This window comes from Eubalaena glacialis, chromosome 18 (assembly GCF_028564815.1).
Source record: "Eubalaena glacialis isolate mEubGla1 chromosome 18, mEubGla1.1.hap2.+ XY, whole genome shotgun sequence".
Taxonomy (NCBI): Eukaryota; Metazoa; Chordata; class Mammalia; order Artiodactyla; family Balaenidae; genus Eubalaena; species Eubalaena glacialis.
Genome location: NC_083733.1, coordinates 12,555,378 through 12,571,408, shown reverse-complemented (window position 1 = coordinate 12,571,408; position 16,031 = coordinate 12,555,378). Strand labels below are relative to the sequence as shown.

At 49.2% G+C, this 16,031-nt stretch overlaps 1 protein-coding gene across 1 annotated transcript in view; it reads right to left on the bottom strand.

Moving 5' to 3' along the window:
- Positions 1-5,827: 5,827 nt before the first annotated feature.
- Positions 5,828-16,031, bottom strand: part of CFDP1 (craniofacial development protein 1) — a 136,759-nt gene continuing 126,555 nt past the window's right edge. The window contains exon 7 of the mRNA XM_061173381.1: positions 5,828-9,790. Coding sequence (XP_061029364.1) covers positions 9,700-9,790 — 91 coding nt within the window. The 3' untranslated portion in view covers positions 5,828-9,699. The remainder of the gene's footprint in view (positions 9,791-16,031) is intronic.

Below are 16,031 nucleotides of genomic sequence, written 5' to 3'. Positions count from 1 at the left end.
TTTGTCTAAGGATGCACTGAATGGAGCAGATGCCACAAGTCCAGTCTGGCTGTGCTGCTTCATACCTGTCAACCCCCATCTTACAGAGAGCAAAAGTGAGGCTGCAAGAAGCAGCCCAAATTACAAAAGAGAGAGGGGTGCCAGAATTGATGCCTGAGGTCTGAACCACAAGTCTGGAATCCCGTGAGCAGGTCTGACTGCCCAAGTCAGGACTGACGTGGGAGGCCTGGAGGACACACATAGGGGCAACTGACACGAGAAAGGGGACGGGCAAGCCATGGAAAGGCTTAGAAGAGGAGCCCTTGTTAGGAAAGATAAAGACCGACCGAGAGGGGATGAGATGGGAGGCTACGTGGTTGTGAATGATAATTTAAGACGAATGTAGACCTGCTCACCAAACCTCAGAACGACTTGGGAAGCATGAGAGAAGTGAAGTGAAGCCCCACCTCTTAACTGAACAAAACTCACTTACCCTGAGCAGGGAGAGGATAAATGGATTCAGAAAACATTTAGAGCGACTCACAGATTAATGTGATGTTAATCACATAGGTTAAATACCATAGGTTAAAAAAAGAATACAAAACAGATTAATCCAGGTTTAGATGAATCAAGGGTCATTGGGGCATATTCCTGCTGCATTAGGGCTCTCCAGAGAACAAGAACCAGTAGGACATAGGCTGAGGGTTCTGCTGTCTGCAGGCTGGAGACCCTGGGGAGCTGACGGTGTAAGTCCTAGTCCAAGCCTGCAGGCATGAGCGCAGATGGACAGGAGGAAATGGGTGTCTGAGCTTAAGGAGAGAGCAGATTCGCCCTTTCTCCAACTTTTGTTCTATTCAGGCCCTCAGTGGTTTGGATGATGCCTATCGACATTGGTGACTATGATCTTCTTCTCAGTCTACCCATTCGAATGCTAATTGTTTCTAGAAAACCCCTTACAGACATGTTTTACCAGCTACCTGGGCATCCCTTAGCCCAGTCAAGTTTGCACAAAAAATTAACCATCACACCTCCCCAGTCCAAATGCTTCTTCCAGAGACAGAGCCCTGGGCTGGTACCGCCGAAGATGCTAGTAGTTCTCAGGGATGACCTAGTCCAGTCTTCTCCATGGATGGCCGTTCTCCTCCTAGTTCCGGACATGTCTCCCCCAAAGCACTGGGCTCTGTGTTCAGAGACAGGCAGACAGGGCTTCCTTGCTGAATCTTGTCTTCTCAGAGGGTTTACATAGGAAGAGAGGGGCACAACCGCCCTGCTGGAGGGAGGAAGACCCTTTTGGGAGGTAACTGGGCATTATATTTCAAGGCCTTGAAAATGTCACCTTCCCTGACATGACAATTCCACTTCTAGCAGTGATCTGGAAATGATCAGGGATGCAGGTCCAGATCTCAGGACTAGGCAGTTCACCACAGCCTCATGTATAATGACAAAAAGTGGGTAACCTCAGTGGCCAATGGTTGAGGACTGATGAAACAAATTGTGGTACAAGCATGTAATGGTATATTATGCAGCCGTTAAAAATCGTTTTCCTCAAAGAATGTTTGAATGAATGGGGACGTGCTCATAGTACATACCATAGGTTAAAAAAAGAATACAAAACTACATACACCAGGCGGTCCAATAGAATTCTGTGCTGATGGAAACGTTCAATACCTGCACTTTCCAATAGTGTAGCCCCTGGTCACGTGACTGCTGAGCAGTTGAAATATTTGGCTAGTGTGACCAAAGAACTGAATTATGAATTCTAATGAATTTAAAATCTAAATCAAAATATCCACATGTGGTTACTAGCTTCTGTATTGAGCTTCACGGGTAGAGTATAATTCCAGTTGTGTTAAGAAAAGCTATGTAAAAACATAGGGAAATAGACTGAAAGTATCCCGAAATGTACACAGCAGTTTTCTCTGTAAGACTATGGGAGATTTAAGTTTTAATTTTTCTGCTTCCAAATTTTCCAACAATGAATGGTTGCCTTCGATAATCAGAAGAAAAAAGAGGTACATCAGGAGGGGGAAGAGAGAGGTCAAGCCCAGTGCAGACAAAGCTCCCACTGGCAGGAAGGCCAGGCGCTGGCCGAGTTGGCCTGGGAGCTGGGGCCATCTGCCTCGTGCAGGGCTGTTTTGACAGAAGTGTTGTGCCTCTGGTGACTTGGGTCTTCTCCAAGCTGCTGGGCAACCTCGCTGACACACTAGACACTCGGCTTAGCCGGGGTGAGCATGTGTGCGCGCGCACATGGGTCCTGCCATCTGTTGCCAACCTGGCAGCTGAGTGTTGCCTCTTCAGCCGTGTTTGCTGGGACTTGGGTGGATTTTGTTGTTCGAATTTCTCGCTTGTTTCCCAGGCCTTACTTCAGCTGCTTCTCCAAGTTACTGATAACTTTAAGGAGCTTCCCTCCAAAGGCCTTTGAAGGTAGGAGAAAGTTCCTGCAGGTGGGTCTCAGCCAGGGAGGAAACCTGGGCTTACTCTTTATGGTTTGCTGGTGCGTCAGGAATTTAGGAGTTTGAATTATTGGAAGTGGCAAGAATAAAGGAAATGGAATTTTCCTAAATACATAGCTGGAGGCTTTTAAATTTTTTCTAGGTAGGGAGGCCATAAGCAGTGGTTCTCAAACTTCAGAGTGCGTAAGAATCATGGGGTTGCCTGTTCAAAATGCAGATTCCTAGTGTTAAATGCCCAGGGTTATTAACCCCCCTCCTTTTACAGATGCAGAAATGGAGGCAGAGGAGGCCAAGCCACATGCCTGAGGGCACCAGCTGGTCAGCAGAGCTGGGATTAGGGTGTCCTGATTCTCCAGCAAGGGTCTCTTGACTATATCGCGCTGCATCTCAGTCACCTGTGGCAGATGCTTGGCGTTAAGGGAAGAGTTAGACAAATGTGGGGTCCAACCAATTCTCACCAACGAGATGTCCAACAACTCAGTTCAGTTCTGTCACTAACTACCCAGAGTTAGCGCAGACCCCACAGTACGGGCTCAGTCACACGAGACTGCCCCCCCTTCAGACGTCAGCTGCAAACGGGCTGCCGAGGCTGCCCATGCTGCTGCCCAGCTCACAACCACCCCATCAGATGTGATAATTTGCTAGAACAACTCACCGACTCAGGAAGACGCTCTCCTTACGAAAAATATGTTATAAAGGCTACAGTCAAATGAAAATGGTCCAGAGGGGTCCTGAGCAGGAGCCTCTGTGCCCAGCAAGTGGATGTGGTCAGCAACTTAGAAGCTCCCCAAACTCTGCTTACGGGGTTTTTATTTAGGTTCCATTATGTTGGCATGATTGATTAAATCATTAGCCATTGGTGATTTTTTTTAAAAAATTAATTTATTTTTGGCTGCGTTGGGTCTTTGTTGCTATGCACGGGCTTTCTCTAGTTGCAGGGAGCAGGGGCCACTCTTCGTTGCAGTGCGCAGGCTTCTCATTGTGGTGGCTTCTCTTGTAGAGCACAGGCTCCAGGCGTGGGCTTCAGTAGTTGTGGCACGTGGGCTCTAGAGTGCAGACTCAGTAGTTGTGGCGCACGGGCTTAGTTGCTCCGCAGCATGTGGGATCTTCCCGGACCAGGGTTCGAACCTGTGTTCCCTGCACTGGCAGGCAGATTCCTAACCACTGTGCCACCAGGGAAGTCCCTAGCCATTGGTGATTGATCTCTGGCCTCCCTCTCCTCCCCAGATCGGGCGGGGGGGTGGGGTGGGTGGTGGGTGGTGGTGGAGGGGGGGGCTGGAAGTTCTAAGGGGTCAAAGGGGTGGTTCTAAGTCAAAGGTGTGGTCTTCCTGGTGACCAGATCCCATCCTGAAACTATTGGGTTGGAAGCTATTCTGTAACATCTTGCGGAAAAACCCGAACGAACTTTTTGGCCAGCCCCACACTTGGGCTCCCCCAGGAGTCCTCTCATTAGCACACAAACAGAGTAAATTCCAAGGGTTTTAGGGGTTTTGTGCCAGGAATTGCACAAAAAACAAAATACGTATTTATTGTACCATGTGGGGTATTTGCAATTAAAAAAAAAATACAGTTGTATTGCAAAGACAAAATAGGCCTCTACAATGATGCTTATTCACATCATTTCTACCCCCAGTTGTCTATAGTGGTCTCAAGGGCACACACAGGTCACACCAGACACTGTTGGTGCAGGAGGGCTGGGTGTGTGTGTGTGATTGGGGGATGGGCAGGCTCCCCTCCCTGTGTCCCAGGATCCCAACCTCAAATTCAAAGGCCCTGTAATGGAGCTCAATGGCAGGGCTGAAACAGAACTGTGAGGTCCAGCTAGAGACAACAGCAAAGATGAAGCAATCTGATGAGGTGTCTGGGACAGAGAGGGTCCACCCTGCCACAGATGCAACCTCAGGCACCCAAAGAGCTTCCAGACTTAAAAAATGTCTCCCAGGGACTTCCCTGGTGGCGCAGTGGTTAAGAATCCGCCTGCAAGTGCAGGGTACACGGATTTGAGCCCTGGTCCGGGAAGATCCCACATGCCGTAGAGCAACCAAGCCCGTGAGCCACAACTACTGAACCTGCATTCTAGAGCCTGCGAGCCACAACTACTGAGCCCGCGTACCATAACTACTGAAGCCTGCACGCCTAGAGCCCGTGCTCTGCAACAAGAGAAGCCACTGCAGTGAGAAGCCCTCAGACCGAAAGTAGAGAAAGCCCAAGCGCAGCAACGAAGACCCATCGCAGCCAAAAATAAATAAGCAAATAAATAAATTTATTTTTAAAAAGGAGTCTCTTATTTGTCAGTCAGGGTGCCTCAAACTCGGGCAGGCTTCGGTTATTAATGTAGAGGTGTTAACTGGAAGAAGTAAGGCATTACATCATTACCAGAGATTAGTGGGGCTAGTCAGAGGATCGCTCCCTCCCTCCCTGCAGAGGCCTAGCAACACTCCTCTGCACCCCGAGGAGCTGGCCACACCTCCGCCGCGGCCTCATGTCACAGCTGTGGCCCAGGGCCCGGGGGTGAGCTCAGGATGCTGGGCAGAGTTTGAAAACAGGCAGCTCCGTAACTTCCACTAGAAAACTCAAGACATTGACTCTAATTCCTTTTGCTGTCTAAATTTCAAGCTCATTTATCCAGGTCAGGAACCATTTGTTTGCATCTAACAAGTCAAGGCCTGCGGTAGCATCTTTCTAACATATGGCCTGCTTGTGTGCACCTGTGCAGCCTTGTGGGCGAGGGGAAGGCTGATCGGCAGGGATCACACCATCAGCTGTGCTGGGATGGGGCACGTGGCCTGGTACAGACCCCTCAGCTCCCCAGCCATCCAACCTGCTTTTCAGAGAAAGGGGAGCTGGGGCGGGGCGGGTGGGGCATGTGGTAGTTCACCTATGTGAATCACTCACCTCCTGGAGAATGTCCCAAAAGCGGCTTGGAGGGATCATTCTGGAATGCCTGCTGGCCCAGAAGAGGAGGCAGAAAAAGCTCCTCGACACCCAGCAAGCTCATCACCATGGCAACCCTCCATCCCTGAACTGCCCATCCCTTGGCTATCTCTCCCTAAGGAGACTGACAGAGGTGATGCAAATTTAAATGTGGGCTTGTCTTTCTTTCAAAAAAATTTATCTTGAAATATTACAGATAAATAGGGTAGAAAGGTATAATGAATAATATAAGAAATATCTGTGTTCCCAACTCCCAACTGAAGATATAAACCCACATCATTAAACGAAGCTCCTTTGTTATCTTTCTTTTATTGTATAGCCTTCCCAATCCCATGAGAGGTAACCACTATGCTGAATTTAGTGTTTATCACCCATTTGTTTATATATATTTATATTGAATGAATACATGAATATATATAATTATATAGTATATATATTATTCTGAGTCAAAGGACAATATCTTTCTCATGTTTTAAAAATTTTATTGAGGTGAAATTCACATAACATAAAATTAACCATTTTAAAGTGTACAATTCAGTGGCATTTAGTGCATTCACAATGTTGGGCAACCATCACCTCTATGTTCGCATGCTTTTGAACTTGTATAACTGGGATTGTACGCTAGGTGTTTTGCATCAGTGCTGCTTAAGAGGTTCATCTGTGCTGAGGCATGTAGCCCTGGCCCAGTCGTTTCACTGCGGTACTGTATTCCACTGTGTGGCTATTTCACAACTGGCCCCTTCTCCTGATGGGCACTGGGTGGTTTCCAGGTTTCTACTGTCACCAGTGAGCCTGCCTCCTGTGCACATGCTGGTGCTTCTCTAGGATGTCAAGCCAAGAGCAGACCTGCTGTGTCACAGGCCGAGCGCAGCTCCAGATTCATGAGACATCGCCAAAGTGTTCTTCAAGGCGGTGCTAATTTATACTCACAGAAGCCTGGCTGTCTTGGGGAGCTGGGAGCCTTTACTGTGAAATTTAATTAGAGTAACTTAACACTTGGATAATGTATTTCATTTAATAAAATGCTGTGAGGTAGGCAGAGCAGGGTTATTAAGCATTCTCAGAAACCTTTTGAAGACAAGGAAATCTGAGACACAGAGGGAGGGACTCAACCCGGATGGCAGGGCTACAATCTAAGGTTAGAGGCAGGACGCCAAACCCACTGTCCGATGTTGACAGTGTTCTCCTCATGTTACATTTCTCCCTTCCCTCCCTGACACAGCCACCTTGTCCCTTACTTGAGCGTAGATCTGTCTACACCATCAGCTTTCTGAGGGTACAACAATGAAAGCTCACCGGCAGACCATGGAGAGGGGCCCTGGAAAGGAGAGTCTCTGTGGACTGGGCAATTCCAGGCTGCAGGGAACCAGGGTGGAATCTTCCCGACTTCCACAGCCCACTTTCCCTCTGTGGTCAACTTCGTGTGCACAAAGATTGTATCTGGTGGTCCTGTTGGATCTAAGTTGCCTTAAGAGGGCATGAAAAAAAAGCTGCAGAAAAAAAGAAAAGACTGCAGGAAAGCCTGAAGCAGGAACCCTGGGTACACCTGTGTGCCCAGGGAAGGAGGTGCAGTGGGATGGCATTTAGGATGCCTCGACTCTCCAAGGTACTGTCACCTGGGCACCAGCTCCTCCTCCCCTCACTCGCTGAAACCAGGCAGCATCCCAAAGAGGACAGGGCAATACTGCCTACACCGTGTAGCACAGAAACTTGGTTCTGGGGCAGGGCTTATGCCTCCCCACCGGCTTGTCTGCCCAAGGCCTGAGGGTGTCTAGGTGAGGCAGCACACTCTTCCCCAAAGAGAGGTTCAGATGCCACCCCAGGGCACAGAGGACTGAAAGCTGAAGCCAGTGTGCCCAAGCCTTTGGTGTACTTCTGACACAAGCTCCTGGCACCGGAGTGTGCCAGCTGCCATTCTTCTCAACTGGAAGCATCTCTTCATCTTTGGTTGCTCTGTCCCCTTGCACTCAAATCTTTCCTTTCCAACGTGAATCCTCCAACTAGGAGCTGGGATCCAGAAGGCAATGAGAGGCTGTTTCATCTTGCCTGCAGGGCCCTCCGCCTTCTGCCCTCTAGGCATAAGACATAGGTGTGATCGCTGGCAGTTTCCCAGTCTGAACTCAGGCAAGTTTCCTCTTCTGGTCAGATAACTTGTGAGGAAGCACCAGGCACATGGAACCACTGCATCATTTATTGATGAAGCTAAGAGCTTCTGAATCCTTCCCCAGGAGTCCACCATCTTACACCAATTCCTATTTGTTTATTGGTTTTTTGGTAATTAAAAAAAAAAAAAAGAGTCATGGACTCTTACCCAACATGCCTGAGCAATTCCAGTTCTGGCTAAAGACTGATACCAAATACCAGAAGAAGACCGCACTCCAGAGAGCCACGCCGCACACACCTTCTCTGTCCTGCTGAGGCCGAGAGGCAGCACAGCACCTGGAGAGCCCTGTCACCTGGCCTTCCTGGTCCCTGCCTGGCTACCAGCAGCACCATCACGCCACTCTTTTCTAGGGAGGTTTTCTGCATCCTTCTGCAGTGCCAGCTACCAGCTGGCCTGCTGGACCTGTCAGTTCTCATGAAATCGGGCCCTGGGCTCTTAGTCCAGTTCCCCTCCTCAGCTCCAATGGTGCACGGCTCACTCAAGACTTAGTTCTTAATGCGGCCCTTCTCCCCTGGGGACCTCACGCAGAGTTCCTAATTAGAGGACTGCGTTCCTTGGGAAATAGGTGAACAGAACACACAGAGAAGGCTGTTTTTATTCTTTGACCGTATGCTGTTTTAGGGCAGTTTTTTTCAGTAATGGGAAGGTAACAGATGCTCTGGAAATCTGATGCGTTTATCTGGGACAAGAAGACAAAGACTGATGGCAAGAGCAAGGCCAGGAAACTCATCTCTCAGGGATTCTCTGGACTCCACAGACCAGCAGGAAGTATCCTTGGCTGCCCTCCTTAGTCATCCATGCCACGGACAAGGGAGGTGCACGGTGCCTGGCAAAGGGCTACTGAGCTGCCTCCCAGTGCTGACTCAGGCCCCCACTTCCTGCAAACATTTTCCTTGGCAATTCCCGACTCCTAGATTAAGAGATGTCACTTCCCTTGGGAGTCAGGCAGATTAGTTTTCACTAAGTGTGGACGTGAAGAGCTAGATAAGATATTATCCACCTGTTCTTAAAAACTACGGGCTATGGTTCAAAGAAGACTCTGACGGAAAAGATGATTCTCAGTTGAAGATGCACACAACTCAATCAGCCCGACCACCCAGCCTGGCCTCAGTGAGTAATGAGGGTCATAACCTCACAGCCGTGCAGGGCTGACAATCAGGTCTTGGTTGCATGAGGTTCTGCCCACATATTAGAGGACTGGAGGGGGAGACCTATGCGTGTTCCCTGCACATGTCACTGGCTCATCTCGACCCTGTGAGGTTCTGGTATTACTCAGGCCACTTACAGACCAGAAAATGAAGGTTCAGAAAGCTGAACTGTGCTCAAGGTCACAGAGCTGGTAGATGTCTAGGCAGGATTCTGAATTCCAGTCTTTGGAACCCTACCTCCCCCCAAACCTGTCCGTGTTACTCAGGACATCCCCACCGCCCGCCCACAGGGGCAGGATGTGGTGTTTACTGCTTTATTAATATGAAGTTTGTAATTTAAATTTTCCTAAAGAGTTAAAAAAAAAAAAAAAGTCCTTTGGAGTCTTCTTTGACAAACCAAAAATTAAAGAATTACTGAGGTGAGAGCACACGTGAAGTTGACTTTGAGAACAGGAAAATGGCTGAAGGAAAAGAAAAATCCCTAATGCAGCAACAGTATATCCTTATTTTCAGCCTCACATTATACCAGCAAATAGGAATCCCATTCAGGAGAGAAAAGAGATCAGGAGAGAAGCAGGAGTGGAACTGAGAACAGAGCTGCCCGGGGACTTCGTGTTCCACCAACACTGGCGAGCCTCTTCAGAGAGAGCCCTACAGCCTCTGGGGGTTCACGTGCGTGCAGGCTGGTCACTCTCTCCACCATGGCTGCCAGGACAGTCCTAGGAGGTGCTGGCTTGGCCTGGTGGACTTCATAGCAGAACAAAGGAAAGGTGAGTGCTGTCATCTTCACCAGCCTCTCACAAGACCAACCTGTACTTTTTTATTTTTATTTTTTAAAAGACAAACTATTAAAAGTAAAATGAATGAAATCACATGAGATCAAGATACAAAGACAGAAATTCAATGTAGAAAAAAAGACCTTGCTGGGAAACAGTCAATGGAAAACACGGGAAACATTTCAAAGACACACAAAAAGCTCACGTTGTAAACAGGATTAAGCTGCTGTAGGTTCCTCATCACATCAGGGTTTCATTTTGCTCAGCCTGAGATCTCGCTCGATTTCAAACTGCCTGTGATCCACTCGGTCTAAAAAAGCTTTCCGTTCAATGTACCTGGAAGAAAATGAAGATATCTGTCAGCAGATGCAGTAAAAGAAAATGCCTCCCCTGCACTGTCCTGTCCTGTCCCCCCGCACCCCTCACCCCGGTGTGAAGGGGTCCACTTGGCCTGTGGGATCATCGGGTTACAGCAAACACAAACGGATGACCACAGGTGGTGCCCAGAGTAGACAACACGACTATTTCAGGAACATCCAGACCACTCCCAATTAGTCTAAACAAGGACATTTCTCCTTCAGATGTGAGTGAAAATAGAATGAAAAAGAGAAACCAACAACTTATCAAGGGGAAGTACATTAGAGGCTGAAGGCAAGAAAATGTTGCAATTTTGTAACCAGGTTTTAAGGAAAGAACAGGGGCTCCCTCAAGCCCAGGTTCAGTGCCTGGCTTGGTTACACATTAGCGGACCATGCTGGTCAAGGAGCATCGTTTTTCTCAGCAGCAAAATAGTGACACCACATTTCCTGGCCTTGGCAGTGCGCTGAGTTGGTGGGGAGGGAAAGCTATGTTCCCTGCACATATGCATCAAAATGTGGGAAAAGGTGCCTCTGCAAATGGAAGAAACCCAGTAAGAACTACCTCCTGGGGCTGCAGGGAAGGTGAAGTGGGCTGAGGTGCGCAGAGCGCTCACCGTCGAACGTATTTACCTGCCTGCAGCTCCTTCCTTCCCCTCACCCTTCCCACCTCTCCTTGTGTCCTTCACCCAGATGCAGCCAGGGTGCTTCTGCGAGGACGACAGAAGAGGCCTTTCCTTAAATTCCTCCAAGGGAACGAGGTCAAGCACCTCTGCCATCCACGGCTCACACACAGGGTCCCCTAAAAGCTGGTGGTTTGCCCCTCATCTTGGCCAGGCTCAGCAGACAAGGCTTCCGCCGGCCTCCCAGGCAGGGTGGGAAGGAAGCACAGGGCTGAAGCAGCAGGCACTGCGAGGAGCAGGCTGGCCGCTGAATGAGACGCAGCTGCATTTTCGTGCACCTTCTGGCCATGAACTGTGCTGCCGCTTGCCTGGGGGGAGGGGATCTCTGCTGCTAATTAATCTGTTGAGAGAGCAAAACTGCCACTGAAAATGGGAGGCAGAATTGAATCTCTGCACTAATCTTTCCTTTGTTGCACTGTGGAAAATGTGCATCTGTCATTACAAGGTCATTACATTTAGGGTGAGAACGTTACCAGGTTCAGGACCCTGTGTTCCTTTGCTGAGTTCAGGGCCTCGCTTGCCTGCCCACAGCACCCTGTGAGGAGCAACCCAGCCCGGCCCATCCGCTCTCCAGCCAGGCCTGCGGCCACTAACCCTATACCTCACTACGGACGGGGTGGCAGCTCTCAGCTTGAATTCCGACCCTGCGGCTTGCTGGCTGTGTCTCTGGGTAAGCCATGTAACCTTGCTAATTCTGTTTCCTAATCTGCCCCCCCACCCCAAAAAAAAGGTAATCATCCTTAATCATTCCTACTCTGAAGGGCTGTTGTGGGGATTAAATGAAATAGTGTACATGTTATGCCTAGCACAGAGCAGGTGCTCAATAAAATGGCAGAGCTGTCACCGTCATTTCGGGAAGCCAGCTTCTGTCAGGGCTCTGAGGACAATCAATCCAAGGGGAACAGTCAGCTCTCTTGATGCACGTTACCAGCAACTAGTAACTACCACCTGGTCTGGGATCAGGAACTCAGCTGTCGTGTCAAAATCGCCAAGGAGGGGCCAGCATGGCTGGAAACACAAGGGCAGGGCCTGCTTGTAGGCTTGACATAAGCCCTCAAGGTCAGGTCATCAAATTTAGCAAGTGAACTACAGGATGCCTGGTTAAATTTCAATTTCAGATTCCCCGGCAGATGGGGAAGCCACAGACACTGTGGACCCCTTTTGATAAAGTGTGAAAGCAGGAGAGACTGTGGCCGGTAAGTAGACACATGACAGAACAAATTCATCTTCTGTCTACCACCAAGGGACCCATGACTCCCCAGGGGGGACTGTTAACCGAAATCGACTGACGGGCTTTGTCACACTACAACCGTCACCCCTCCCCACCCCAGCCCACAGGCCCTGGGTGAATATCACAATGGGGACCAGGGTTTTGACAGCGGTGTGCTTTAACTGCCTCTCTCGAAGTTCCCACAGAAGAAATGCGGGAGCCCTGGTTCAAGAAGACTTCAGGGCATGTTTCAAGAGAGCCATTACCCAGGGATACCTGAGAGAGCGGGCCTGGGGGGCGGAAAGAAGAGGAAGTATGTGGCTTTGAGCATTTGTGGTCTTTCTTCTTGACTTTCCTTTAAAGAAGAGGAAGTAATACTTAAATTAAGATGCTCACTGAGCATGAATAATGCCTTGCAGGTTCCCGGAAGCGGCGCCGGGTCCAGCTGACCTTGAGACTATCAAGAGCGAAGCCAGGCTGGGTGCTAAACAAGCAGGTGCAGGCAGAGTTCAGGTTTAGGGAACGCCTCAGGCAGCAAAGAGGGGCACATATGCAGAATGCAATTCTCAAGGGCAACCCAGACAAAGGCCATCAAGGCAGGTTTGGCGACTTCATTCCCCCATTCACAGCATCTGCAGCTGCTAACAGGATCCTTGTGATGGCTTTGGTTTGCGGCCAAGAGCTGACCAGGAACAACACTTCTACTCGACATCCTCTTCCCACCCTCAAGACAGAAAAGGTGCCAAGGATGAGGGTGGCTCTGACATTTACTATGTGTGTGACTGTGGGCAAGATACTTTATTTTTCTTCTCTGTAAAACAGGAAAAAAAATTACAACACCCCTCTGACAGTACAACGAAACTGTGAGAAGTACTTTGTAAACAATAAAACCAAAAATGGCTATGAGTGTTGTGCGGTTCTTGCCTCCCATTTCTGACCTGACTGTATCACTATAAAGCCTCAGAAACTGGGACAGCTGGAACAGGGACCAAGAGACCAAATGCCCCAGAAAGAGGAAGGGCTTGTGGGGAAGGCTGCCTCCTCCAAGGCGGCCCGAGCGGACGACCTACTTAACTGAGCCTCAGAAAGTTCTCAGGCACCTTAAGCGGGTTACAGCCCCAGAAGAGGACCACCAGCTGACACGTGCAAGGCTTCTTTTCTGGTCTGTGCCCAGCACTCCTGGGGACCCAGACTGATTCAGCCCAGTCTACTGGGAAGGGCAGAGGGGACCATCCCTTCCCACCACTACTGCCTTATGTGCCCCATTTAAGAGGCTGCAGCTCTTCACTGTCATTAATAAAATATGCTAATAGCACCAAAACCTAAGGGATTTTCTAAGCTTTCCCTTTCAGAACCAGGTTAGACACAATAGGCTCGGTCATCTTTTTGATCTTGCAACCCAAATTACTTTTCTGCCACCAATTTTCTTGAGATCTAGGCCAATGTGGAGGGAAGGAAAAATGGAAGAAGAGGACGAGAAGGGTAGAAAATGCTTCCAGAGAACATGTTAGTACCTACTTCTGGGAAACCAGGCTGCAAGTGAAAGGATGCCCATCCACCCCCACAAGAAGGCAGAGTTCTGTGGGGCAGGTGGGTGTGCTGATCCCCAAAAGCTCCGCCACACAGTCACATCCGCCCACGAGAGGCACCCTGCCCACTGGTCAGGAAAAGAAAGAGCACAGGGAGGTGCAGGGAAATCCGAAGCAGGCACATAACGGAGGATGTTTCAGGGCTGCGTTATCACTATGCTCCCAGCAGAGCCAGCAGGCGTTCTGTGCAGCGTAAACCTGGGAAGGAAAGTGGACCAACACCAGAGAGCAACAGGCAGCACAGGCCCTCGGAGGCTGGCATAAAGCTCTGTGATGGAAGAACTAAGAGGTGCACTTCTTTGCCCTGAGGAGTGCAAGTGAAAGAAGCAATTTGCTCAACATCACACAAGCCCTGTGCAAGAGGGTGACTCGCAAACACCTCGAGGGCCAAAGTGAAAGGGTGGTGATTTTAATTTTCTTGTCCACTGCTTTCCTCCCATCTCACCTCAAGATTGTGTTCGTTCTGAAAGAGTGACTCTTGGGGGTCATGGAGATAGATTCTTTGGAGAAAGAAAATTATTTTCTCTCTCCTTCATGCCTCTCCAAATCACAAACACACCTGGTCTCCAATCATCGAGCTCCATGACCTTCAATTTGATTGCCAGCAGCAGCCAAGACCAAGCCCGTATTCCTCTCATTTTCTCTGCATTGATCCCTCCCCCCAAACCTGCTGGCCTCTACCTCAGCAGTGTTGGAGAGACGCGCTGCTGATGGCGAACACTGCCAGGGAACCTAGTGCGATCGGTTATAGGAATAGAGGGAAGCAATGTTAAAGGCAATGTTAAAGTGCCGTCTGGTGACACTGATCCTGAAATGCTGGACTGTGCCCTGGAGTCCACGGCTCAGAGGAAAAGCAGCGATTCTTTGCTGTGCAGCTGACCTCTTTGGTACAGGCATTTTAACCAACTTTGCTGTCTGAAAATGATGCCTAGGTGGAGATGTCATTCTGACTTGTCATGCCCTTCCTTTCTGGGTGGTTAATTCCAATCCTACTAGGTTCCAAAACAAAGCCATGGCTGCCTGACAGCTAGTGGGATGTGCATTTAGACAGTGCAATGGCTCAGCGCCTGCTCTGGGACAGGTGCTCTTCTAGCACCCCACTGGTGGCGGGGTGGTGAACCAGACCCTGCCTTCGGGGCTTACCGTACATGAAACAAAACACGACAACATGTATCAATTGACAATAAGTGTGATGAAGAAGGTCAAAGAGGGTGATGTGATGGAGGGTTCCTAAGGTGGGGCTACTCTGAGAGAGTGAAGAGTGGCATCTGAGTGACAAAACAAGAGCCCACCGTGGAGGAGGATCTGGAGGAGCAGTGCGGAGGCTGGGCTGCTGTGAGCAGGGGCGAAGAGGGTCAGAGGTGGGCAGGGGACGGCTCAGGGAGGCCTGGAAACGCCAGGGTAAGGAGGTGAACACTCATTTTAAGTGCTACTTAAACAGCAGGGAAGAGAGCAGGGAAAAATGGTTTGTACTTTCAAAGAACCATTTTGGCTGTGATGTAGAGAAGAATGGAGGAAAGGTACAGATACAGAAGCAGGGAGCAGAGCAGATGCCTGTGGCTTGTATCGGACTGCAGGCAGTTGGGATGGACAGAAGGATGGACCAAAATACTTCATGACGGAATTGCCTATTGGACTTTCAGGATTTGAGTGGAAAGAGGATGCTCCTAGGGCTTTCTTTCATCAGCTGGGTGGATGGTGATGGTGCCATTTTCTGAGAAGTCTGAGGAAGGAGTCTGTTTATGGAAAGAAAGCAAGCAGAGGTATCTCAAGCTATCTGAAAGTAGAGCGTCCCTATAACACCTCTCTTAGCTGAAATGGCGTGAAGTGAAGAAGCAATTGCCTTTTGGTGAAAACGAAAATCCTCTTCAGATTTCTTTCAGTTAGGGAGAAAATGTAGAGGTCTTTCGCAAAAGCAAAGTGGTGTAAAGCAAGCTTTTGAAAAGTGGGGGATATCTGTATTTGGTTTTGGATGTTAAGTTTGATGTAATGTCTTGGACATGCAAATGGAGATGTCAACTAAACAGCTGCTACGGGAGTCTGCAGCTCAGTGGGATGGTCAGGCAGGGGAGAGCTTTTTTGGGAGTCGTCAGCAGAAAATAGTACTTAAGCCATGGAATTAGCTTTCCTGGGGGAGAGAATATGAGGAACGACGGCTGCCCATCACTCAGCCCTGGGACTTCCCTACTTTAAAAGCCCAGAGAAGGAAGAGAGGCCAGCCTGGGAGACAGAGAGGAGATGCCCCCAAGCTGTACTGGCCACAGTTGTGGGAAGTGTTCCTGAAGGCTTGGCAGGAATACACCAGGAAGGGATTTAGAGGAATAAAGCACCTAGCCTTCCAGTAAGGCCCTAAGCTTGGCGTGGTCAGTAATGGCAGACAGGAGAAAGAAGAGGGGGCGGAGACCTGGGGTGGGGGGGAATCCTATCTATAAACATGCCAGACATTTCCCCTACTTATTTAATTCCCATTATAAACCTGGGAGTATACTGAAGAGTTTCTACTTCACAGATGAAGAAACTGGGGCTAGAGCACATGGCAGGCTGGTAGAAGAGCCAGGATTTGAATTCAATTGCACTTCAGTTTATTGTAAAATATAACAAACATGCACACACACAGTATAAAATGGGCAAGGCAGATGAATCATTATATAGCAAGCCAAGAAGCAGAAGATGAGCACCCTAGAGAAGTCCAAGCTGTACTGCGAGAGCTTGCTTTATAATGATTCACAATTAGGCACA